The 27825-nt window shown below is 34.0% G+C and overlaps 2 protein-coding genes across 3 annotated transcripts in view; one reads left to right on the top strand and one right to left on the bottom strand.

Annotated features, from left to right (window-relative positions):
- Positions 1-1376: 1376 nt before the first annotated feature.
- Positions 1377-20431, bottom strand: LOC144443087 (DNA polymerase subunit gamma-1-like). The gene is made up of 22 exons (XM_078132461.1): positions 20286-20431; positions 19085-19782; positions 18405-18600; positions 17561-17728; positions 16342-16482; positions 15674-15753; positions 14863-15045; positions 13294-14037; positions 12288-12590; positions 11369-11555; positions 10388-10513; positions 9848-10005; positions 9146-9317; positions 8715-8850; positions 7615-7721; positions 6712-6851; positions 5523-5666; positions 4597-4674; positions 4138-4252; positions 3509-3760; positions 2849-2966; positions 1377-2298 (listed from the first exon to the last, which is right to left on the bottom strand). Exons 2-22 carry the CDS (start codon positions 19768-19770, stop codon positions 2195-2197), a joined length of 4338 nt encoding a protein of 1445 aa, XP_077988587.1. The 5' UTR covers positions 19771-19782; positions 20286-20431; the 3' UTR covers positions 1377-2194.
- Positions 20432-21093: 662 nt separating this feature from the next.
- The window catches only part of LOC144443266 (semaphorin-4D-like), a 29814-nt gene continuing 23082 nt past the window's right edge, over positions 21094-27825 (top strand). The window contains exons 1-2 of one of the 2 annotated variants that reach the window (XM_078132700.1): positions 21094-21264; positions 22095-22261. The gene's annotated coding sequence lies outside the window, so the exon portion shown is untranslated. Of the gene's footprint in view, positions 21265-22087; positions 22262-27825 lie in introns of both variants that reach the window. The other variant, XM_078132699.1, reaches the window with a different exon arrangement.

Here is a 27825-nt window from a genome sequence, read left to right as displayed (position 1 = left end):
GTTCATATGCAAAGTCAAATTTGTGTGCAATGACAATTTGTGAGTACTTCTAAGTTTTCATTGTTAATTCATCTTATTTGAAATGTATACACTGAGATGTGATGGTGGCCCTCCACATTGCTGTTGCTTACAGTAACAGCAAAGTGAACCTACAACAAATTTGAAAGTCTACCGGACCCGAAATGTGTGAATCAGTCAGATGATCATAACAGCACCATGCCTCTAAACAGAAGCACACTTCCATAGTCTTAGAGGAGAAAAATACTCTAGTTTGTGAGAATAGTTTAGATTTACCATTCCATTCTCTCCTTTATAATTGTGTAGTACTTTAAACTATAGAACAACACACTCCCCCTATTGCCCACATATAAGCTTCACATAAAATGTGGTTGTTGAGAAGCTGTAAGTGTTGTAATATCACACTGTTTGTACATTTGTACCAAGTCTGATGATGATAATGATGATGATAATCAGTTATTTATACTGGAATTTTTATCAAATAGTCTCCCAAGAAGTCCACTGAGGGCTGACCCTCATGTATTCATTGTATGCAGGAGGAAAGTAGAGTGCCCAGGGAAAACCTGCATTGTTCGGTAGAGTCAGACTGAATGACACTCTTCTTACAGCATGGCAAATTTAATTAAACCCAGACCAGGGCTTTAACCCACACCACAGTGGTAAGAGGCAATGTTTTAACCAGTGTGGAAAACTAATAACCCCAAGTAGAGAGTTGTACAACATTGACATCAGAAATGTCACCATATGAAATTATTATATTTAGTTTTAACCACACATGGTGCAAAGTTGTAAATGAAAGTAAAGACATTTTGTGGTGGCAAAGCTTGGGACATTGTACATGGATATATGCTCAAAACAACATTCCTAAAAGTGACTTTCATTTTTATTTGAAATATTTAAAGTGTAAATACCATTTAATTTATAAAGTTCAAAAACTGACTGTTGTGTGTGTTCATTTTCAGGTTTCATTTCTGATCTGAAATAAATTATTCTAAGTTATATTTTAGAGTCTTCTTATTTTTTGTCAGTCCTACATCTGGAGAATCAGTGAATGTTTTATGGACAGTTTTTGTTTTATATGTAGTTTTCAGAATTGATGACAGCTATGAAAACACAGAATTATGACACAGGTTGCATATGATATTAAACAAGGCCCCCAAGAATGTTTATAAACCTCAGAACCTGCACCCTGTTGATTGATTTGAACATAGCAGTTGGAGAGAGAAACAAGACAGTTGGCTGTTGAAAAATATCAGAAAACTTTACCAGTCACACATGATTTTCTCTACAAACATGTTTAATGCATAATTTACAACATAGAAACAGCTTTCACAGTTTCAAACATGATTGTTCACTTTGTATGGAGTTGATTCTGGATGCACTGACATGCGCTACGCTGATAGTGTTGGCCACTGGGGACAACATATACATTATGTATGCAGCAAGTAGCAAATGATACTTTTTCATGTTACCAGTCATATTTCAATTTTTTTTAATTTCAGTGTCATAATTAAAGTCGAAACAAAAATCTGAAGAAACAATACCTCTTCACTTTCATTTTGGCAAGGCACTTTCTTTATGTATTATCAATGAAGTTACAGCAAGTAGAAATTCAGTAAATGGTGATACAGTTATCCTCAAATGAATCTAAAAATCTCCAATATGAGAGTTAAAGATGTCAACTGAAGTTACACATCACTTTCAGTAAGAAAAGAATGCATGATTAATATGTCTGCCGCACTGTCTGGTCCTAAAATCAGTATTTGACTTATTTATTGTTCTACCATCTACGTTTCTAAACAACAATGACAAATATCTTACTAGTACTAAATCCAAATAAACTAATACAACTCAGAAATTCTACATTCAAATACTTCTAAAGGCCATCAAAAGTACTGAGATACATTATCATACATTTTGTTTTGAACCAACTATATTCATGTTTTCAAACTTCTTTGCATTTTATTTTGAGGGCCATGCACAGAGCATTGCACTGACTACACATACGTGTATTGTATTTATTTTCTGTGTTCTCCTGACTGAGTTACTCCTTGTGGAGGATGGTAGTGGCATGCACGGAGCATTGCACTGACTACACATATTGCAGACATTTTCTATGTTCTCCTTACTGAGTTACTATTTGTGGAGATAGTAATGGTATGCAGTAGCTTCAAATCTATGTTACAGATGTTTTCTGACTCTTCTTGCTTGAGTTCTTGGGTTTTTCCAGACTTCCATTATTTGTCAAATCCAGTACTTGGTATATATCCAATGCATCACCTAGTATAAAATGGATGGAAAGATGATTTCATATGTCTGTCATAAGGAATTGACTAGACAGTACAGGTACCCAAGCTGATGGTTTTTATAATGGAAACAATCTACTAAGAGTACACTATGTATAGACATATATAAACTCTAATATGCTGTAGCAATACAACTTATAATTGATGCCTCTGTGGTTAGCTTTGATGATATCATATGACTATGTAAATTGATATTTTCATGAATATGGTATGAAATTGCTTTTGGCCTATGTTTGGACACAACAATGTTACTCTATATATATATATATATATATATATACATACATACATACATACATACATACATACATATATACATACATACATACATACATACATACATACATACATACATACATACATACATACATACATACATATATATATATAAAGATCATGATACATAATCAAGACACCAAATTCACATTACATCAGACAAGTCACTGTGATGTGATGCATTAGACAACAAAATACTCAGAAATCAATGGGATATGACAAAAAACTCATAAAGCTAGCATAATTACCTGTTGGTATTCCATATCCTCTATGCAGGCCATGTGGATTAGAGGGTGATTTACAATCCATATGACTCTCTTTCCTTAGTACTGTATCTATATCTACAGAACTGAAGAATGCCACAGACTGAAAAAAATAAACATACAAAGAATATAAAATATTATGACATGGCCAAAACAGATTCTTTCCAAATTCCATGATTTTAATTTGAAGTATTACATAACACAAAATCTTACATTTTGAAATTTCTCTACAAATAATACGCAGTGTCAGATTTATCCTACATCAAACTGTACAGTAATATTTATTAAAGGAAAAGGTTTTAAGGGAAAATCTCTGGTGATGACCTCACAGACACTCTAATCCTTTTATCTTGACATTCTTTGTAATTGCAAAGGTAACGAGTATGGGGTATTTGTGATGTCATCACAAAAGGTTGTCCCATAAACCCTTGCAGGAAATTCGACATATGCCAAGTACAGTAGCGATTCTTTACATGATTTGAAGTTGAGTAAGGTATTGAGGTGTTATTTTATCACCTAAGAGATCATACTCTCATTGATAGCAGTAATAAATACAAATGTACTAAAGGCAGACTGAAATAAGCCTGACTGGACTTTTCCTCTAAAGTAAAGGTGTCTGTTACACTAGACATAACATAACTTTACCTGGGGTAGGTCCTTCATTCCCACTTTGTATGCAAACATACATCTTGTCAGTAGATTGGAGATTTGAAGGGCTAGGGCTGCTCTGTGTTTGTCTTCACTATTCACAAGGTATCTAACTTCATCATGTATACTGATAGAAAATCTACCATCAATATCATACTTGTCAAGTAACCATCTCATACTAACTAACATCAAATGAAGATAGTCCACAGCTGAACTCTGTACAACCCAGTTGATACGACTTGTCAAGAACTAGAAAACAAATTGTTATTATGAGTTTCATATCTTATAATATCACAAACAGATCAGTCCTCTTAATATTCATCCTAAAGAAACATATGACTGGTGACAACACACAGTGTCATGATCATAAAAGTTAGAATTGGTTCCCTGGGTCTCCTCCCATAGCAATAGTACGTATAGATCTTGTAGAGTGGATCCATCCGTTTACACCCCCTTATGCTTGTGGGTCATGACCTTTTTTAGGTCACCTCCTCATTCCCAGATGAAGATGGCTGTTAGTCGTCGAAATATTGGAAAACTCTGATATTATATTGCACTGTTGATTGATGTTAATAATTATCATTGTCTGTAAGGGAGGTTTTTCAAACACACCACCATAAACTTACTTCTGAGTTGACTGACTGTGGTTCTAAAGCCCTGCTTATTCTACATTCAAGTACTGGAGTTCGGGGTTCATCACTCATAGCAATATTTTCCAGCTTGTTGAACATCTCAGACTCACTAGAAGGATAATCAGGAGTGAAACACAAAGTAGTTACTTGGTAGTATATATACATCCCTGGTGTCAAAGTAGCAATGAAGTGATAACATGTACTGCATGATAGCTGTATTCAATCCTTATCTGAAGTCTCTAAAGCTTCACCCAAAGAGACAAATTACATGCAAAAATTTACTTCCTTGAAGACTGAAACATTAACAGCCATACAAACAAAAATGGAAAATTATTGACTATAATTCCCTTGTTTTGATTGAACACAGACCTTTGAGTGGTCAATGGCTTGAATACCTCTCAAATCACAAAGTAACTCTATGTTTAGTCGTATACAGAAATGTGTGTTGTTTACCTGCCTCCCTTCCATTCTTTGGTTTGTGTCAGATCAATTGTATTAGCGTCAATCAGGTCAACCAATGAAATGTAGGAACTGGAAAGGAAAAAATGATTTACAAAGTTGATATTTAAATACATGTCAGTCATGACAATATCAAAACATATTGCCTGCCCAATAGACTGGCACCAGTCCCTTGGGACACTTTTTTTTTGCCTAACAATTTTACATGTTTTGAGCTTGTTATTAATTTTTAGTTCTGTAAAAGAAAATGACCCAAATTCTTTTTTTTTTAAATTCCCTGTTTCTAGTAGTCTTCCAAGGGCTATATGCATTCACTCGACTAGCAACTGTTTCGCAATCACTCAGTCTGGTTATGATTTCACACAAAAGAACACACTTCAGTAATCTGTTTCTTCAATATTTTACAAAATAAAAATGAAAACAAGTCCAGAGACTTGAGCATGTCTGCCTGCCCGTGGGCTGGTGCTCTTTACCAAATGTTTATGATACCAAAGCCAGAAGTGAGGGCATCATCAACAATTGTAGAGTGCAGGCCTGAGGACTAGTAAACAATTGTGATAATACCTGAATACATGTGTTATCATTTTTTAACACTGACCACACTCAATTTGACACTTATGTAGCAGTGTAATCCTAAAATGTATCCATTGTCATCCATGAAAAAGTTTCCATTTTTGTGTGAATTTTCAAATTCTTGCATATCCAAAAAAAAATTTGAATACAGATATAACATTCCTTAAAGCAATTGGCGAGTCCTACAGTTCATTTTTAATACATCCATGTTGATTGATTAGCATACACCTTACTGTGTTTAGTGTTTGATAGCACTGATAATATTTGAGTCATACAACCTTTATAAATATAATAGCTTCGCCATCATGTTATGCTTGAGGGCGCTGTCCATTGGGAATGTTACTTACTCTGTATCAGCTGTTGAATAGTCCATCATAGTTCTCAGTTCTCTACGGATTCGTTTCAAGTCTGTCAATGATACCCATTTAGCCTGTTTTTTCGTGTTGAATACTTTCTTAACCAGTTGTCTCACATCATCTCTTAATTTGTACCTATAGAACAATCCAGTGTAGAGATAGTTTTAGTTCAATCTATATTTATCAATCTATCAATCAATCAATTATCAATTTTTTGTACAAGGCACTTGTTCTATCCCATATATCATATGGTCTTGAAGTTTGGGGTAACAGTAACACTTATCAGTCTTATTTCAAAGAAATTCTCATCATTTAAATTTGATATTTACAAACAATGGGATTACCAAATAGGAATTTTTGTGAATGATGTGATCAATAATAGAGTTCTGCCACGACATAAGGCAAAATGAACATTATGACCCATACTTCCCAACTACAGAAATTGTTTTCGTCAATTCAGCACAAAAATTACTGGTGCTAAAATTTGTAATTCAATCCCTTCATATACATGTATATACAAGATACCTGTTGGCGGAGTAAGTTTAAAACAGACTTCAAGAACTACCTCCTAAGCCAATAATATATGCCATCTCTTTATTAATATTTTCATTATGTATCATCACATATTACAAGCTCTGTATCAAATAACAGTGAAGAGTGTTAGATGGCTAAAGGTGTTTTCTGATTCAAGACTTCAGGATTCAAAATGTGCAGTCTTTGATCAAAACAGTCTCTTTGGCATCTAAATTCACATGATCCTTGTTGTACATTTTTTGATGATAATACCAGTAAGATCCTTCTGTGAACCACAGACCTCTCCACTGTCTACGACTGAATGTTATACTATTAAAAGTATAATTATTACAATATAATTATTTAAAGTGAAAATAGTTGTTACCAGTAATGACAACACTTGATGCTAGCAATAATCAGACATCAAGCTATATAAATCTTACCCACACCTTGTGGTATATTCCACTTTTAGTAGAGATATTACTCGCCATGGTTATGATCAAGCACATGCAGGTATATAGTTTGTAAGATACAACATTCTTGTCATGCTATCAGCCAGCACTGGCTTAGAAGCCTGATAGGGTTGAACAACATGACATATCTTACAGTCTAATGCAGGTATCGTAGCTAAAAGATCTCAAAATAAATAAAACTGTGTAATACTTACATTTTGACTCCTTTAGTTGCTTGGTACATAGTGGCTGCTTTGCTTCTGGCCTCATCCTGTGACATCCTGTGATTAAACTGTGTGAGTAGTCTGATAGCAAAGGCTTGACCTGCACCATAGATTCTACCATAGTTAAAGATCTATATATAACAATGAATATAATAACAGATATCATTTTATCAATTTTATTTCTCTGACAATAGATTCCTGTACAGTATAACTTACACAATGTACTGCCATAGCTAGCTTAATTGTGCTAAAATGTTTTACTACTTAAACAACTTTGTTTCAATCCGTGACTGCATAATGTTAATTTATCAGACTAGCCATAGGAATTATGTGGGATCAGTCTTTGTTGTGAACCAACCTTTTCTATAGTTTTACCAAACAGCTGTTTTTCACACCTATATATTAATCCTAATCTAAAGTGGTTTAAATGTTACAAATACACCACTGAAAACATTACTTTGTATAACACATATCAAGTAATAATTTGGGAGCTTAGCTCGTGGTAAATGTATAAGGCCAAAACGAAAAAGAGAATTGCTTCTGATCAGTATGCGTATCACTTAAATGCCCTCGCATCGGTCTTTTTTGTGTGTGTTTGTCCAGCTCATGCAGTCTGCAGATCTGTGGGGAAACACAAAAATACAAAAATGTAACCCTCCCTACATGTACTTCAGTGAAAACAACTGCAGAGCCAATCATGAACAAGCACACACACTTGCTCTAAAGTACTAAAACAAAGGAACAGTTACTGCCATAAATACAATGTAGTAGATTGAGTGACAGGTTTGTTGAGAATTAAAAAAAGAAATTGCATTGTCACACCACTTTAGACAAAATGTCAAAAGTGGGTTAGTCATTGATATGTCCACTTTTATAACAGTCTTACACACTAACCTTAGCCTGGTCTCTACTAATGTTAATAGTGTCAGCTGTTTTACTATGCAAGTCTGTACGTTCTGATTTATTACCCTGTAGTGTCATCCATCCAAATGCTGTACAACCTGTAAAAATCAACAAACAAACAAATGAAAATACTCTCAAAAACAGTTTGAAGTACAACAGTCTAGTTATAACCACTTGTTAGAAGATAAGTCGCTCCTGAATGTCAGAAAGTTTACAAAGGATTTGTACATGACTATGGTATTTTCCAAATTGCCATTGCAGTAATGAAACAAAGATTTCTTTCTTTTATCGTGGAAGATTTTATTTTGAAAATTCAATTTGTATGCAGTGAAAGTTGCATTTGGTACCTTATCTTCTGTTCTTCTGTAAAGTTATTGCTTAGTTACACTAATAACATGGTGTCTGATGGAGACGAGTATAAAACAAGTGTACACCTGTGAGAGAGGTCAATATTTAATAATTATAATATTGACCATGACTACTAGAAATCCATGTTGTTTTTAGATAAATGAGTCATTAGTACATTAATATTATCTTTAAAAAATTAGTACTGGAAGCTATTAATTTTCTTTATCTTTTAATGAAATGAAACACATTGGGATATTTCTCATTAACATAATGTACGTTATATACTTTGGTCTGAGTTGTTTTGTTGTAGTAGAGTTCATTACAATAGGGTCCTTTTCAATTTCCTGTTTTGTTTCACTGTCTGTTGTCAATTGCTGGGTTGAAATCAACATGTATGCTAATCAAACAAAACAAACTGACACTGACAATTATACACTAATCAAGCTCACTGCATCATTTACAGAGCAGAGTGAATGACCAAAAATATTCATCAGCTTGGTAGATCAAATGATTTACAAAGGTTATAACACATAATCAGTTCAACGTTTTTTAGCATTGAGCTTTCAATCTGTCTTGGTCAACAATTCTCATCAGAATGACAAATTCCATAGTTACAACTGACCACTAGGTGGCAGTATGATACATGTATGTCTTGGTCGATAGTTCCATCAGAATTACAAATTCCATAAGATAAGTTACAGCTTATAGCCTATGTAAATCAAAAAAAGATAAGATAATATTACCATGGAAACCAGCAAATTTTGCATCTCCAAGCAAGGATGCAATCCAGAGTTCTTGTGAATCCACATCAGCTCCAACAAAGTGATAACCTGGTGGTACCTGCACCATGGCTTTTAACTCACTACCAACTCTATCAGCCTGGCGAGACAAAAACAAAATCACTTATATGTGCAACTAGGCAATGCTTTTTCTATCACATTTAATTAAAGTATGAAAAGTTCACAAACAAGAATAAATGATATATTGGTTAATAATGAGTACCACATAGTTGTAAGCATTCACAATCATATACTTGAAGAGACTGTACTGAACTAGTCATGTTTCTACTACAACCAAAATATTGTCACTTCTTTTGGAACTTTACTAAAACGTTAAAAATCATTAGGGTTGACTTTCCTTTAGTATCCATAACAACAGAAAGATGATGTCTTACCCTGGCATTACTTGCCGTTAACCAGGTTGGTTCAACAGCTCTCCTGGTTACTGTACCCGCTGTCACTATCTTTGGTAAGATGGCACCATAGGACCCCTCCTCTTCATAGTCTAGATGTCTTGTCACAGTTCTTGGTAGTTCATTCTTTTCAAGCCACACCACTAGTTGAGAACTGTAAATAACAAGCATGTAGAAAGGTGGTACTGTGCTAAGCATGTAGAAAGGCGATACTGTGCCAAAAACTATAAATCAATAATTGTAATACCAAAAGACATTTTTCTTTCACTTGACAGAAATAGCATTAATTTGTATAATGTATAGAGAAACAGCTGAGAATTATACTTATGTACTGAACATGTGAACATACACATATACACAATAACACATTCAGTTCCAATAGTCATTCCATATATTGCTTAGGGGATCAAAGTAAAGGGTGATTTTATCTTACATGTACATGTAGATGTAGATGCATATCTTTATATTTTAATTAAGGGAACCCACAAGAGTCATTTCCACTAACTGTGCAATGCACAACCTCTCTACAACAGAGTTATCAAATTTACAAATCTGGCTTTGGAGAGGTGGCTGTCATAGAATAAAACTTGACCAAGTACAACACCAAAATATATGAATAAACAACAAAATAATAGACAATACCACAGCAAAATACAAACTAAAAATAAGATAAAACACCAATACCTTACTCTATCTTGTGCATTTCTCCAGAAGGATATCATTTTATTGATTTCAAGTATTCTATTGGCCTGACTTCCACCATACGAACTCAATGTCCCATCTTCCATCTTAGCCAGGAAATCCTTGGCTAGTGGATTGCCCACTTTTTTTTGAGCACCATCCTGAAAATATGAATTTAGAGAGTTAAACTGTTATAAGAGTATACAATGGACCATTTAATTCATTTCAAATACGCATTAATGGGAAAAAAATGTAATTTCTTTTTTGGTTTTGAATATGAGGGAGGATTCTCTTTCTTAGAAAGATTTCTACTGGTACCAAAGATTAGAAACAGTTGACCAAAGAAATCTTGACAGAGGATATGAAAGTAAACTTTATCTGGGCATCATAAACTGGTACCCTTCTAACATTTTTTCAATTCTTGTCTTTGACTCAAAGTGACAAGGCCCTTTACAATGTAGGCTACTCATTTTTTCCTTGGCTAGCTTAACAATTAGAAATATTGAGGAATACTATCACTGCAGATAGTTGTTGACATCATACCTTGTGTGGCATTCTGAAGAACCAACATCCTGGTATATCAACATCATTATGAGGACCATTACCAACATGCCATGATGGACTGTCCACTTGATGATTTTGTCTCTCTTTTTCTAAAAGTCGCAGTTTCTGTTGAGACAAAAAATACATCTACCAGTATCCTATCTGTACTGTTTGTTAACAAAATACTAATAGCAATGTTTCACGATATATTCAAATGACAGACATACTATTACTAGACTACAGACAGACAGACAGACAGACAGAGATAGTAACCAAACAGAAAGACAAACAGATAGACAGACCAACACAGACAAAGAGATGTACAGACTGAAGTTTAAAAATTGGAATAAAGTAAAGATAATAACAGCACACATAATGGGAGTAAGTGTAAAACCTACCGACTAAAATAATTCACATTGTATGAAAACCGACAAGTTAAACTGACTATTCATGTTTAAAACATTTCACAAAAATGTATACAACTTCCTAAAAACTATAATAAGTATAAATTGACCAGTACCAGGAACTATTTCCTCTCTCTCCCTCCCTCCCTCCCTCCCTCCCCCCCCCCCCCCGCCCGTCCGCCCGCCCGCCCACCCTTCCCTCCCCTCCCTCCCTCCCCTCCTCTCTCTCTCTCTCTCTCTCTCTCTCTCTCTCTCTCTCTCTCTCTCTCTCTCTCTCTCTCTCTCTCTCTCTCTCTCTCTCTCTCTCTCTCTCTCTCTCTCTCTCTCTCTCTCTCTCTCTCTCTCTCTCTCTCTCACCCCCGGCGATGTAAAATGCATCCATTTATTATATGTCTGAAATAATAACATATTTTTCCAACCATTGCTCGAAATTCATTCATTCATTCATTCATTCATTCATTCATTCATTCATTCATTCATTCATTCATTCATTCATTCATTCATTCATAGATTCATTCATAGATAGCTAGAGTTTGAGAGGTCCATCACTGCATTTCCAAACTATTTGATTCCATACCTTGGTCATTTTCTGCATTTTCTCATTGTCTCCATTTCCATTCTTACTGCCAAGTTTCTCAATTTCCATAAATATTTCTTCCTCTGTCAAATCTAATTCTTCTCCCTTAGAGTCAACATTATCTTCAGTTGGTATGTCTTGCTGGTTTTTAGACTTGCGAATTGCCTTTAACAATTTTCTCATTACTCTGTCAATTTGTAAAAATAGAACACTGATCAGAATTTCATGTACATGTAATAGTACTTTCATGCAATGACAAGACCAAAATCGATCTCACCCAAAACACTTCACGGAGTGTCTGATTACATCAGAATCAGTTGAGTTGATCACTAAGCAATTACCTTACATGTATCTAGTCTTGTACTTCTATGAATTTTCAAAAATTTTAGCATCAAAAGAAGGTTTTTGACAAGAAGAATCTATACAGGACTTCCTTATAGCATTATTTTTTTTTAACAATTATATTGATGAAAGATAATCAAAGCCTAAAGTAATACCTACATTTTTGTATACACTAACTGACAAGAAATAGCAAGACAAAACACATCACGGTAGAGATAGGCAGACAGACCTAGACTAGACACAGACAGACAGACAGACAGACAGACAAGATAGACAGACAGACTGACTGACTGACTGACTGACTGAGAAACAGACAGACAGACTGACAGACAGACAGACAGAGACAGATAATGGACAGACAGAAGACAGATACATACATACATACATACATACATACATACATACATACATACATACATACATACATACATACATACATACATACATACATACATACATACATACAGACACACAATGGACAGACAGAGGAACAGATAAATCAGTTAATTTTGAAGCGATAAAGTGTACTAAAATGATTGTTTAAAACAAGGAACAACTACTTTTACATTGAACATACTTGTGTGGGAAAGAAGTGCTTTGCTTTCCTTCAAAGTCTTCTATGATGTTAACTTCCTGAGCAGAATCATTGTATAATTCATAATCACTGATGCACATTGGTGTAACTTTCTTTTTGAGTAGATTTGTAGTTCTTCCTGGTACCAGGTAACCCCAACCATGTTTGGCATCATAATGTAGTGGATAGTCATCCCATGTAAGTTGTAATAGTTTTGGTGTAACTCTTGTCTGAGAACTGATCTGAGTTGGTCCAGGAGTCCACTCTGTATTCTTATGAAATCTTGGACACAGCTCTCTGTACCAACTAGAACCATAAATAACAATATTACAATCTTGGCCACAGCTACATCTACACCAGCTATCATTGATATGACATGATAGTACTGTACCAATGATTTGATTGGTGAATGTGCATACTAATGGTATTTGCAATGCAGTACAAAACTGAAAATGTTATAATTAAAGTGCTGCATACATACCTGTATGCAAATGAGCATGTAATTGTTCGAAGTACACAAAATCATATGAATACATAACTACTGTATTTTTTAAGCCAACTTTGTTGTTTGAAATAAACAAATAATAGCAGAATTCCATGAGTGCCAGTGTGAGTTCTTGGATATCTGTACTTGTGCCTATGGTGAGTTTGCTGCAATTCCATTTAATATATTAAATTGTTTACGGTCATGAAAGTGGCTGCAGAGAACACCGCAAGTATTTGTTCAACTACTCTGAGTATGTCACACTTGCACTCGCCCATCACGGGGCTCTGTCATGCAGTTATACTATAGATGTTGGAGAAAATAATCTTCAACATCTATGGTTACACTATCATATGATATCTTGTTACATAAAAGGAAAATCCAAATGCCTACAGTTTACAAGCTCATGTACAGGGCTACAAATAGTATTCTGAGATTTCTCAATCACAGTGCAATATTTATCAAGAATGGTCTATGCTCCACTGGTAACCAAATATATGTCAGTACTAAAAAATCAAAACATACTTTGGATACCCAGCCATATGTTGTCTATTCTTGTACATCAATTCACTAGTTGATAAGATTCTATTGATGCGATCATCTTCAGTTTCTTCCTCCTCCTCCTCTTCTTCCTCCTTCTCCTTCTCCACGACTTGTTTCTTCTCCTTCTTCTTCTTCTTCTTCTTCTTTGTTTTCTTTACAACAACCGTCTTGTAAGACTTGTAAGGTGTGTTAGTAAATGCCACATCCTGAGAATACAATTGTCTCTGCAGAGAAGCAACTATAAAGTTGTGATTTTGTGTTGGACTATTCAAGATCTCTGTCCATCTGTCAATAGGACTGAGACTTACATAATGTGAATATGACCGTTTTGGAATGTCAAACTGTGTCCCATCAATTGAATGGTTTATACCAGCTGCTGCAAAAGGATTCTCATTATCAACAGCAGTGTTAGTATCTTGAACAGAGTCAGCTGTCCACTCTTCCACCAGAGGTTTACTTTTGGTATTTTCATCTTTTCGTCTAGTGTTCATGCCTTCCTGGATGCATGAGCTATCTATAGGATGAGTGATTTCAGAACTTACAAACTGATTACTGTCACTATGCTCTGTTACAACTTCCTCCCTTGTTCCCCCTTGTACTTTATTTGATGAGTTTCCATTGCTTGATTTTGACTTCTTTTTTGAGTTGGAAGCTTTTTTACTTTTCTTGATTTTTAAATTTTCAGCATTCCAGTCCAGTTCCCACAGCCATGGGTCTTCTTTATATCTAGGATAATATAGACATGTAGAAAAGTGAAAATCAATCAAATAATATTTATGACAATTATAGTGTGGGTATAGTCTTCCACATTATCATTAGTTGTTGTTATTGTTGTAACAGTTGTTGTAGTTGTTGTTGTTGTTGTTGTTGTTGTTGTTGTTGTTCTAAATCATGTGGTTCACTCATTAGTTTGAGTATTATCCCACAATGGTACTCATGTATGTCCAAATGTCTGTCTGTGCTCATCCTCAGTCATTGATTTGGATGAATTTAGTGACATTGACTAAATAGTGTTTAGAGGAGATTGTTTCAGACTCGTATGAGAAATAATGAGTTGAGGTATAGATCTGTTCTTGCACAGAGAAGAAGTAGTTTATCTGGATGGCCTCTTGTTACTTGTTTGTTATTGTTATTGTTATTGTTGTTGTTGTTGTTGTTGTTGTTGTTGTTGTTGTTGTCCACATTTTCTTTATATATCCTGATAAGTTTAGGTAACTGATTTACAAAAACATATATAGACAGACATGTGAGAGAATGAATGTTCATGAATTCTGGGTTCATACTTACTATACTTAGTAATGAAAATTTCTACTGACAGTCTTACTATGGATAGCATTAAATTAAAGAATTTTAGACATCAGACTTAGTTAGTTTGAAAAAGGGGACCACTAAAAGCAAAATAAATGAATTGCCAAAATCAGAACAAAATCTACATGAAAAATCTTCTGATCCCTGAAAACAAAGATATCTGAACTGTCAAGCATTCTATTTTTTAAACTTTAATTTAACTGGATATTCACTTTCAAGTCTCTGAAAATAAACACAATTTACCTGTCATTATGTAATAAGTGACATGCATCATTGGCTATGTGCATTAAAGATAGCTTCATTTCTTTCTGTAAGTCTTCATAAGTGCCTTGAGCTTCTCTCAGATACCTTTCCCAGTTATCATTGACTGGTAGATAAGCTTGACCCATCTCTAACATGGCAGCAAAGGTGACAGGATGGGGAAACCTATGTGTACAAATGACAGCAAAGATCACAGGATGGGGAAACCTATTTGTACAAATGACAGCAAAGATCACAGGATGGGGAAACCTACATGTACAAATTTACAAACCTAGAAGTGTCTGTCATGGGGCAGTATACTACTAGTTATTAACAATGAGTATCTTTACATTACAATTGAGAAACTGTGGATTTACATGTAATTTTTGTCTAAAACACAATGGGAAAGTCTTTATATCACATGTAATAAGTATACTCCTTGACTTTTCATAAATACGATTTCTATATATTACAATCATAGCATACAATTTTAATACTTCGACATTATAACCTGATTGAGATGTAACTGGTAGCTATAAGAACGTTAAGAGCTTTGTAATAATAAAACTAAATAATTAAAATATCACAATGTACTTAAATTTGAACTAAACATATCACACTAAGTAATTTCTTATATTCACCCTCCAGACTTACTTCAAAATACATATCTGTAACCAACCTTCATGTGAAAGGTTATAAGTTTTATCTACAAACTACAATGGCTCCTTTCAAATGAAAATGTCAAGATGTCGGCATTAAAAGTTATTAAACAGTTTGAACCATTACTGTATCTGTTTATCAGATGTGTACATACCTTTCAAAGAAGAGTGGCAGAATTTGAGAAAAGATTCTGTGGGTGGCAGACACATCTCTTGCACAATATGACATCAGTTCCTGCACAGACAGACATAAAAAAATCACTGTATGTTAGAATTTCAACAATAATGATTTGTACACAAATGAAGAAAATACTAATAGCTACTGTTTTTCCTAAATATAGATAGAACTTCTCAAAGTCTCTTACTTTTAAGGAATAAAACTGATTTTAAATTGATTTAATTTAATCTAATTTAATTCATTTAATTTGAATTGATTTAGTATTAGTATGTGCAGTTTATTTGGTTTGTTGTTGTATGTGAAATAATGATGTAAGACGAGTAAGTGGAGTGAACTCTCAGAAGAAATAACTAGTGTCAGGAAACTACATTTTGTAAACAAGTTACTATTTATGACAAACTTGTCAAAATCACGAAGTTACAAATACTTGTACTAAGTATGCCAATGACAATGTATAATTTGTATGATTGTAGTCTGATACAATCATTTTTTTATCATTATGAATTTGGTGAACTTGAATGAAATATTGTAGTCAAGAAGAAGAAACACTGCACTCAACGAGGACTCAAACCTTGGACACCCAAGCATGGATGGATGCACTACCACCTGTTCTATCCACTGATATCACAAACATCGGAAACTTACTTGGAACTTTTCTTGGACATCTTGTTTAGTACCAGAGACAAAGACATCTCGTTCTGATTTATCCAATTGAGGACCACCACAGTACAAGGAATGGACATCACGTAGGTTGTTAGGACTGCTGACATTAATCCAATCATTCATCTAAAACAGAACATAAACAAAGAACATGAATATATATATATGACAGATTGCCACAACAAAGTTCAGAACCTGTTGGAAAAAAGTAGGTCTTTGTATACATAATCACTGCACTACTCTTCTTCAAATGACATGCCCAACACCTTTGCAGCTATTTCAATCCAGTGTCAACTCATTAATTCTCTGTTCTATGTTTAATAGGTCAACTTCAACTAATTCACCCCAAGTATGGAAATAAACTTCAACTTATAAATTGATACTGTATATGATTATTTCACAAATATGAATCAATAAAATGTAATTATTCAGTTTACTTAGACTACTAGTATTTTAGTCAATGTGAGGAGGATAAATCATGAATTATTAGTCCTATATACAAACTACATGACAAATATACATTGAATACATAAAATGTACTTTATATCTCACATTTGATACAAGACTGTATCTTGATAGTAAGTCAAATTATAGCATGTAATTTACCATTATTTTGTGTTTGAAGTCTAAAGAATGTAATATTTTTAACACTTTATGATTACATGTACTACAAACCCAGCATAACTATAGAGTTTCAATTAGGTAGCACAATGTTTTATAAAGTCTCAAGCAATGTTTTAGTTACGAATTACACAAACAAAAATACAGACACTGACAGTGCACCCGCACATGAAATGTAACATTTTATCTCACTGTGAACACAAATAGTAAAGTTTTGTGTTTGAATCTTCATTGCCTCTGCTGACAGCAATGTTGATTTCTGCTCATAGTGAGATGTAAAATGTAACATTGTTTTGTGCATGTATGGTGTCACTTAGTATCAGTGTCTATATTCTGTTTAACTTTTATGTAATTTATAACAAAAAGCATTGTGTGAGATGTTAAAAACCATCACGCTGCCTAATTGAAACCTTTAGTCACTTTGGTTTAGTAGTAAGATACAGCATATATGGTGATAATTCATTATATTTGGTATATTTTGAGAATGATGACATCACAAATTACTTGTCTTGACAATTTAAAAAAAAATGTATGGTATGATACATTTTACAAAAATCATACTATAACATCTAAAAAGACCTACTGGTGGTCCTGAAATTCTCTGCTTTGATTTCTTGAGATGATCTTTGACTTCTTGATTGCCTTGATTCTTGTTATTGCGATGATAAGTCCACAGAATTCTTTGAAAGCTGGTGAGTCCAGAGATTGCCATGTGAAGACTCATTGTGTCTAGAAACCTTGTCTTTGGTCCCTACAGTCAAAAAGGGTCGTATAGCCTTCATTTTCTATGCATTGAGGATAGGTATGGTATCTCAATCATCAACAATATTTCATCATTTATTCTTTTACAGTGGATCAAAAGATATGTTTTTACAAGTATCTTATGAACAAAAAGATTCATTCACTCTAAACCAGGATGCAGGCATGCAGCAGCAGGGATGCAGGCATGGAGATCCCAGCTGTTCTCTGGGGCTCATTTCAAGTGTCTTGAAGAGAAATGTGACAATAGCCCATTGTAGTAGACCCCTGATGAGATGTCAGAGAAAATTTGGGATTCACTTCCAAAAATTTGTTCAACTCTGTGAGTAGAAATTTCATTTCTGAGTATGAACCCAGAGTCTATGAACATTCATTCTTGCAACAAAAAGGATTGTTTGAAAACACTGCTTCAATCTGTTACATACAATGTATGATCATAGGCACTCTTCCTTCACAATACTGGCACCCTTTTCAACTTGTGGTACATTTTTACACTCTAGAACTAAGATGGAACTAAGATGGGTGAAAACAACTTGACCAATCTGTAACTTCTGGCAACACTTACAGTAAAAATACATGATATTACAATGTAGGTTCTACTACCAGTATTTACATATCTCTACTCCCCAACTTCATCAAATGCTATTGAATCAGATTACTCCACTCACCTTCATGAGGTATTGCTCTTTGATATATGCTCTATCATAGCTAACATTGTGACCAATAACAACCCGTGATAACCATTGTCCATCTGCTGGTTTGTATGAATTAGCAGCAGTTTCTAGTGGTATGAGGTCCTTCATGCTGGGTTTCTGAGCCCAAGAAAAGGTGTCTTCTATTAGCTTTTCACTGCACCATGAATACCTGTTTTAGATATAATGGACAAGATTTATAAATTAATAATGATCATTATTATATCTTTTGTGGAAAGTGTATATTTATTTACTGAATAGTAAATCTATCTCTTTAACTCCTAGCTTGTATTTGTTCATAATCAAGTCTCTAACACACTATTTCTCAGTTGGCTGTGGTGGGAAGGTCAGTTACCACAAAGTTTCCTTGACTGCCACACAACTATTGAAAGGTACTGACGGCCTTCCTTACTAAAGAAGGAGGTGTTCAAATATAACAAGAGTACTCACCTCTTGTGTTACTTTGTTCTGAGAGATTACTGTATGTACTGTTACATGTATGTAATTTCATGACATAAAATTGCTAATTTGTTTGTTTTGCCATTTTTTTTACATGACTTATACTAAAAATGCAAACTGACTTAAGTTCACTGAAAAAGTTAGTAGGTACAAATAAAAGTGTTTACTGGAAAAGGAAAAATTCCAATTCTACAAACCATGTATTTGGAGAGGCAGCAACTGCAAGAGTAGGAAAGTTGCCTTCACTCAGACAGACTTCAACATCAAAGACAAGTGCTTGCTCATCAGGAAAATCAACAGATGAGGCAATTCCATCAGAGTTGTACTTTGTCCATCCTTTTTGATAAACCCATTCTGTTGGCATTTCTGGCAATTCAGCTTGTGCAAGTTTCTCAGCAAGTTTAAGATATTCCTCACTTTGTTGCTTGGCAAGGAATCTGAAGTGTTCATCTATATTGTTCCCATACAATTCTGGAAGTTTGAAATCAATTTCTGGGATAACTGAACTTTGTTTTCCCCAAAGATTATGTTTTTCTAAGTGTTTAATGCTCCTTTTGATTCTTTTAGCTAATTTTGCCTCATCTTCCTCGATGCAGTCCTTGAAAATCTGTTCATGTAAAGGTTTTGACAACATCTGAATATTAATGGGATTGAGTTGTGGTTGCAGTGGACTACTACGCCCTTCACTATTATCAATACCATTTTGCAATGTTGATCCTTCAGGGGGTATTCCTTCTTTGACATTTGATGAACACATCCTTACTTTCTGACTACAGTACATAGCTGTGACTCCTCTGTGAACTTTACAATGTTTTAGTTCAGTTGAAGACATCATGTACAAGAACTGTTTGCATGCCATCTTGTGATTCTTGCTGAATCTCATTGGTCACATAATCTATGAAAATATAACAATATGAGTGTTTATGTATAAATATAAAATAAAACAGCTACGAACATATAAGATGACTTTAATTGACAGTCTCAACTATCTTTAGTAGAGTAAAGGTGATATATAAACAAAGTTAATTGTGTATATTGTCAACTGAAACGCTCAATATTAAGATCATTGTTTAGCTGTAGCTCAGACCACTAAGTTAGTGGTCTGAGGCTGTAGGGACGCAAGTCAGATCTTAATTCTCTGAGTGATCGAGATGATCTGCAGTGCAGTTCGGGGTTTCAGCGATTAACAGACACTTTAGCACAATCCCAACACCAATTCTTTTTTTAAAACAAAATCTAAACAGTACAATTTACTTGACTCTACAACGTACAAAGTACATACTAGTAAGTACAGGTGCTAAGATGTTATAAATAATAACATATCGCCGACCGCATGTACTTGTCGAAATGCACGATCATGGTTAACGACAATTGACTGAACCCCACAAGTTTTCCTACCTTTAAGCAGGCACTTAGTGTCTCATCACTCTCATGTCTCTATGACGAGACGGCTAACACATGTACATCGGACACATCACAGACTTGGCTTGTACTCTGCCTCGTCGTCTGCAATAGATTTCCGATTCGTAAGTTGCGCGATATGCTGCCCTCTTGAGCTCAAGTTTGGCCGCATCACCATTATTGCTTTTCTGAGATTATTACGCGACTATTTTTCCATACTATCTGACAATACCCCCCATTGTATTTGTGGTTTTTAATGTTATCTTATTCAGTCATGAATACAGAGTGAATGTATAAGTCCCCTTTGGTAGCTGTCAAAATTTGTGTTATAAAAAGTGAATAATTTAGGGACTTAATTCTAGAGAGCGGATATATATTTAAAATTGCAAGTGCTCAATACTTCCGGGTCAAAGGTAATTTCAAGGACAGGTTTGTTTACTGAAATGTGTAAGTTGTTCCCTGTTCTGTAACAAATGATATATATTATGGAGGCCTTAGGGACTCACACTAAATGTTTTGATCAGAGTTGATATGAAACTAGTCAAACAATAAAGTCTGACTTTCATAGCGACGAACAATGCATTGTGCGTGGCCTTTCTTCATATATTTACATTATTTGTTGTCACACTCATAGCTCACAGTTCAATCAACGATACCTGGTTGAAACATAAAATTTTGACTGAAGTGAAATAATCGTAGTAAAATTCAATGTTCATGTAATTAACTGTAGGTTGTTGTCCAGGAATACTTGTACATCGAGAAAACAATCAAGTGAATCACTTCGAATGTGGAAGGAAACACATCCCTGCTGTTGTCCTCCCTTGGACTAAAATTAATTTGCATATGTATTGTGACGTCACAACAAGGAAGTAGCTGGAAAAACCACAACATATCCTATGATTTTCTGTTTGGTTTGTCAAAATCTTAGTTTCTAAGATATTTTGATGGTATTATTGGTATAAAAAAACAACTACTGGTGAGTATGGAATATAACAGTTTTATTGGTGTTGTGAACTGTCATGCATACGTTGGTGTGGTGGTGTTGTCACTAGACTTTGTGTGTTGATGTATAAACTATGTGTATCTCGTGTGGTGTCTGTTGTAGGTGCCAAACATTCTGTCTCTTATTTCACAAGGAGGTAATCACATTGTTTGTAATCAAATGCTTCAAACGAATCTAGGATATGTGTACAAAGCGTGTATATGTTGTCAGGCTGGAAATACTGTTTACACTATTACTTTTCGACATGAAATATTTTCCTATCAATATTATGAAACCTTAATCTTTAGTAATGTTGATAATACAGACTGTTTAGCTTGCTTGTTATAATATGCGTGCCGTAGTACACCCATGATTCTAATATTTCCTTTCACTACATACCCCCTCACAGTCAATCATTCCATTGTACCTTTAGAAGTACATCATATTATTTCATCATATTTTACCCTATATTGGTATGTTAAAAATATGTTTAGTTCAAGCAATAAATAAGCTATGTCATTCATATTAGAGATTTTCCTCATGAAAAATATGCAATGAAAATCATCACGCGTCTTAAAGTCTGTTTGCATATATTATGATGATAGTGAATATATAATCAACCTCTGTGCAGGATGTATTGTGGTTTAGAAGGATACTATAAATGAAGTCCTTCCAAATATGGTATATTCTCTTGTTATGTTTGTAGTAAAATTTTGTAAATGTATTTGGCTTGTAAGAGTCCTTGCCTTGCCTGTCTTTACTTGTCACAGGTTCGCTGAACTATGGTAATACTTCTCTCTGTATTTTCTCTTGCCAGAATTTAGTTTACCATAGTGTGCAGACCAAGTCCAAATAGACAGTTTGTCCACCTGGTACCATAACATCAGTGCAATTTGTCCTCCCATAGCACCAGATACAGTGGTACTATTAATATAAGAAAAGTAAAATAACAAGGAAGGAAGAGGTTAAATCATACAGTTTCTCTTCCAAGGTAAGAGCTATGTCGTTACTTAATGTCAGTGGATTACAAAAACTGTAAATCAAATTTCAAATAAGTTGTAGACGTAATTATACTCACAATGTATGATCTTTGATCATGACTAATGTGTAACAATTTTATTGAAATTTCAGTTGTGCTATTTACTGAACATGTGCTGTTTTTAGCACTACTGAACTGTATGCAAATATGCCTAGCAACATGACCACACCCACAGCAACAGCCAAATGATCACGTATATTGCAAAGATAATATCAGGAATTCATACACAAGTGAACAAAAACATACAAAAATGTATGCAGTAGTGCTATAGGGATCGCCCGGTGTCTGTCTGTCTAGTCTGTCTGTGTGTGTGTGTGTGTGTGTGTGTGTGTGTGTGTGTGTGTGTGTGTGTGTGTGTGTGTGTGCGTGTGTGTGTGTGCGTGTGTGTGTAAACAATTTATAGTCAAAAACCGCTGAACCGATTGCCATGATATTTGATGGGTCCATTATCTTGGGTGTCTAGTTGGGAAATTGTTCAAATCAAAATGATCGCATCACAGGTGTTTGATTTGGGTCAAAAATGTGATTTTTGGTCAAAAAACTTAAACTCATAAACTACTGAACAGATTGGTGCAACATTTAGTGGGAACATTGTTAAGGGGTGTAAAGTAAGATTTGTTCATGACATGATGATTCCATCAGTAATATGCAAATTAGGGCTAAAAATGTGTCTTTGGTTAAAAATCTATAATTCCAAAAGTACTGAGCAGATTGGGCTGAAATTTAATGGGAATGCATCTAGGGGATGTATGGACGAAGAAATATTAAGCATATAATGATTTCATGAGTGATATGCAAATTAGGTGTAAAAAATGTTCATTTTTGGTCAAAAACTTATATCTCAAAAAGTACTTGGTCAGTCAGAAACTTGTTTAGATGTTTCTGAAAGTATTATTCTGCAGATTTTCTTCAAAACATTTTGACAAAATTGGCCCGAGCAACCATGACCACGCCCTTAGCAACAACCAAATGGCAGTATATTTTGGTCAAATAACAACATCATCTGTAGGCAAGTGAGTAAACATTTAAAACATGTATGCAAATATGCCTAGCAACATGACCACACCCACAGCAACAGCCAAATGATCACATATATTGCAAAGATAATATCAGGAATTCATACACAAGTGAACAAAAACATGCAAAAATGTATGCAAGTATATCTAACAACATGACCACGCCCATAGCAACAGCCAAATGATAGCATATATTGTAAAGATAGCAACATGGTTGGATAGGCAACTGGATAGTCATTCAACAAATGAACACCTATTGTTAGCATGGACTAGCATATGGATAAATATTTTTTTAAACTGTACAGTTGTGCTACAACGCCATTGGCAGTATTTTTAAAATTCTTTGTAACTATGATATTGTAACTCCAAACTATTTTAATCACTGTTTTAATGAATGTCAATATGAACTTAGCAAAGTCAGTTGTCATTCTAATTATGTTATACTGTTGGTTTTGTTAGTGGTAAAATCCATGTCTACTAAGATGTACATGTAGTGTTTGATGCTATAGACATGTATATTACAACCCAATTAGTTCATTGTACTAATCATCAGTCATCACAGTTTAATTAACAGAATTCCAATTTGTGTATTAATTATTGATGCTGTCAAATTAGTATCAATTCATAGACAATTATCGTAAGTATATAGTACATATAGATATCACTACTGAATTAGAATTTCAAGACTGTAATATCATACATATATTGTAAATTTGTGTGTGTCTCAAATTTTGTAAGGCATAATTCTCAGTACCTAAAATATAATATTACTGCCTCAGCGCATCATGAAAATAATGAACATTCGATGTCTTAGTGGATACTACAACTTCCAATCCGTAATCTTCACATGCATTACTATAGGTGCGAGTGAGAATAAGTCAACCTTTTTGTTTTATTTTCACCCTCTAGCATAAGGTGAAAAGCAATTGCAGGTACCAACAATTGGAAACTCTTTCTATACATTTTGTGTAAATTTCACTTAAAATGAGAACTACACCATGGAATTTTCTGCTTAGTAGATGATGTTGGAAAATGAATATTTTAATTATTTCTGAGTAGTATAGTTGTACTGTGTAATAATTTATTATGTAGATTGTGGGAACAGAATAGACAAAAAAAAAATGTCATGTATTTTGGAAATGACAAGAAGGGACGTATGTGCAATACTCATACACATCCTAAAATAATTTAATGGGGAACAAAGGTGAGGCTTATTTTATTTGGGGACCCAGAAAAGTTATTTTCACCAAATCTACATAGTGAGCCTGCTCTAAAATGGAGTTGAAAAATTGGCAAGTCTAGCATAGGAGAGGTCTTCTCTCAAGTGCTACTCCCTCTATTTGATTATATAAAATATATGTGCTGCCCTTTGGGGTGTGTTTTCTAACCCTTTGGTCTAAAATGAAGTCTTTTTTTTGAGCTGAAGAGTCTAAAATGGGATCCACTCTATCTTTGATTGCTTGGTCTAAAATGTGGTACATTGTCCTTTACAAAATCATAACTGTGCCATTTATAATTGCCACCAAAATGTTGCCTTCTGAGGGAAAAACAATACAAGAATAAAAACTACATTTTGCAATCCACCATTTTCTTTGTATGGAACTAATACAAGTGTATTTTGGTCTTAAATTTGATCTTCTTAAAACCTGTAATGGTCTAAAAATGGAGTATTGATTTTTGGTCATAATGAGTCTGAAATAGGGATTGGGGTTGATACTTATTGGCTGCACACCCCTACCAGAGCTGGCCACTGATACTACCCTCGGAGGCCTGCTGTACACTGGGATGAGGCATTCTGGGTAACAAACAAATTAAGGAAGTACATGTAAACATAAGCAACCAGTTATGTTCATTATTCATTTTGATACTGTAAGATAGCTTATCTAGATTACAGATTGCAAATCAACATATTGGAAAGGTGAGGTGGGAGAATCAATGGCCATGTAGAGTACTGACTCATCTAAAAACTACTTTCTACATTAATTCTCTATATTCCTTACAAATACAATAGCAATGAAAAGACTGAAAAGAAACAAACATTTAGGATATTTGTGACACCAGAATTGTCATTGATATCTGCAGCTTGTTTTCTTGATTCAATACTGAATCAACTGTGGGTAAATTTAATGTGTAACAGTATATTTGGTATGGTAGAAATATAATCAATCAAATAGATTCTTGGGGCCACACCCAAAAGTCAGCACCGCAATGAATCATGATTTCTAGTTATTACTATACTATTTATAGGTAAAATAGACCTCTAATTAACATGTACAATGTCTAATTATTGGTATTTAACAATTTTCTATGAATATATTGTTTGTTGTCAGATTGAAAAATATAATACTCCAGTTGCAGCTAGTGTGTAGATATAAAAGAAGTCAGTCCGGTAGCAGTATCTTTTGGTGTTGTTACAGTTACTTGATAAATGTTACATTACTGATGAAAATGTTGTATTTGTTTGTAAAGTTCTAATAAATAATAGATAAATAATAAATACTTTATTGATCCCACAAGGGGAAATTGGAAAACTGCCAGCAGTACAACAATTCACAAAATACAAAAATAATACAATTGTAACAGATACACAACAAGATACACATACATGTAACTGTAAATTTAAACAGCTACAATAATTTAAAAGTCAAACCAACACAATCACCTCACTGCAGCTCAACACTGGTCAATGCTTTTGATGTTTTATTTTTACATTATTTTTTAAATCATTAAATTTACTAAATTAGAGATAGACAACTTCTGGAAACAAATATTTGAAACAAGGAAGTAGGAAGTGAATTGAGTACCTTATGAAAGGTGGTGGTACAAATGATCACATGGTTTCAAATATAACAATGCCACAAGAAGGAAGTATACTTAAAATTTGCATACATGTGCACTTCAAACGATCAGTAGTGCAGGAACACCTTCAGTTTAAAAATAGAAATGAAAATAACTTGACTCAGTGCATAAATGTTAAAGTATATAAACAACGTCTTTTTCACATTAAAGAGGAAGGAACAGGTACAACTGGCTTTCCAAGGTCATACTGTTATCTGTTGCCAGTCTCAAAATGATATCTACCAGACCATATTGTAAGCAACATAAGTTAATATTATGTTTCATGTCTGATTCCTAGAAGGAATATTTTTAGCATGATGTATTTTGCAGAGATCTATATCAAGTAGATCTATAAATCAAGTATTTGACAGCTGGTGGCATTTAATACACAAATGACTAGGAATAGGATTAGTTCCTAGGCTAGTCTCAAGTATTAATATTCAGTTCTTGTAATGTAGTCATTCAACTCTTTGATACTGGTGTTTCATATGTTGAGTTACCCCAGCATGTAAACCCTGGCCTCTCTGCAGTAAATTTAACTTCTTGATGCCGTTGTATGCTTTAGAGGGAAACACCACTGTGGTTTGAAAAATGATTGAACATTGCTTCAGTAAGCTGAGTTAGTGTTATAGAGAGATTACAGATTAAAGATAAATGATTAAAAATAGCTACCAAGGCCAACAGTGATTGGATTGAACATATCAAAAGTTAAAACAATTTCTATTGTGATGGCAAACACTGTAGAAAATGGTTGCTTACTTTATTTTAAGTACATGTATAAGAAAATTAAATATGTTTTAGATTTATCTGAAATTATCATTTGACCACATGATTTGACAAGATGGCTTTCACAATATGCAACGTTTAAGATGCCATGAAACCATACATACATATGTACGTATGTACGTATAGCCATACATACATACATACATACATACATACATACATACATACATACATACATACATACATACATACATACATACATACATATACATACGTACGTATGTATGTATATACATACATACATACATACATACATACATACATACATACATACATACATACATACATACATACATACATACATACATACATACATACATACATACATACATACATACATACATACATACATACATACATACATACATACATACATACATACAAACATACATACATACATACATACATACATACATACATACATACATACAGAAATACATACATACATACATACATACATACATACATACATACATACATACATACATACATACATACATACATACATACATACATACATACATACATACATACATACATACATACAAACGTACGTACGTACGTACGTACGTACGTACATACATACATACATACATACATACATACATACATACAGAAATACATAGATACATACAGAAATACAGAAATACAGAAATACAGAAATACAGAAATACATACAGAAATACAGAAATACATACAGAAATATCAAATGTTAAAAATTATGATCACTTTGATATATTTAGCTATGTAACCTTTGAAATTCTTTTACTAACAAAATGAAATAGCTCTGTCTGTCAACAGACCAGTCAAAATCCCATAAATTTGTGAAATGTTTGGCAGTCAAAAGTGAATTGTATAATTGCTGCACTGGCGGAT

This window comes from Glandiceps talaboti, chromosome 12, assembly GCF_964340395.1.
Source record: "Glandiceps talaboti chromosome 12, keGlaTala1.1, whole genome shotgun sequence".
Taxonomy (NCBI): domain Eukaryota; kingdom Metazoa; phylum Hemichordata; class Enteropneusta; family Spengelidae; genus Glandiceps; species Glandiceps talaboti.
The sequence above is the reverse complement of the archived record's forward strand: the minus strand, read 5'-3'. Positions and strand labels throughout refer to the sequence as shown.

Bases quoted from the DNA above. Each gene is read 5' to 3' on its own strand.
- LOC144443087 (XM_078132461.1), bottom strand. From the start codon at position 19,770: ATGAGATTCAGCAAGAATCACAAGATGGCATGCAAACAGTTCTTGTAC. The intron at 16,483-17,560 runs GTAGGTCTTTTT...GTTCTGTTTTAG, and splicing joins AGAGAATTTCAGGACCACCA to ATGAATGATTGGATTAATGT. The intron at 10,514-11,368 runs GTATGGAATCAA...TTGTCTCAACAG, and splicing joins AAATGCAGAAAATGACCAAG to AAACTGCGACTTTTAGAAAA.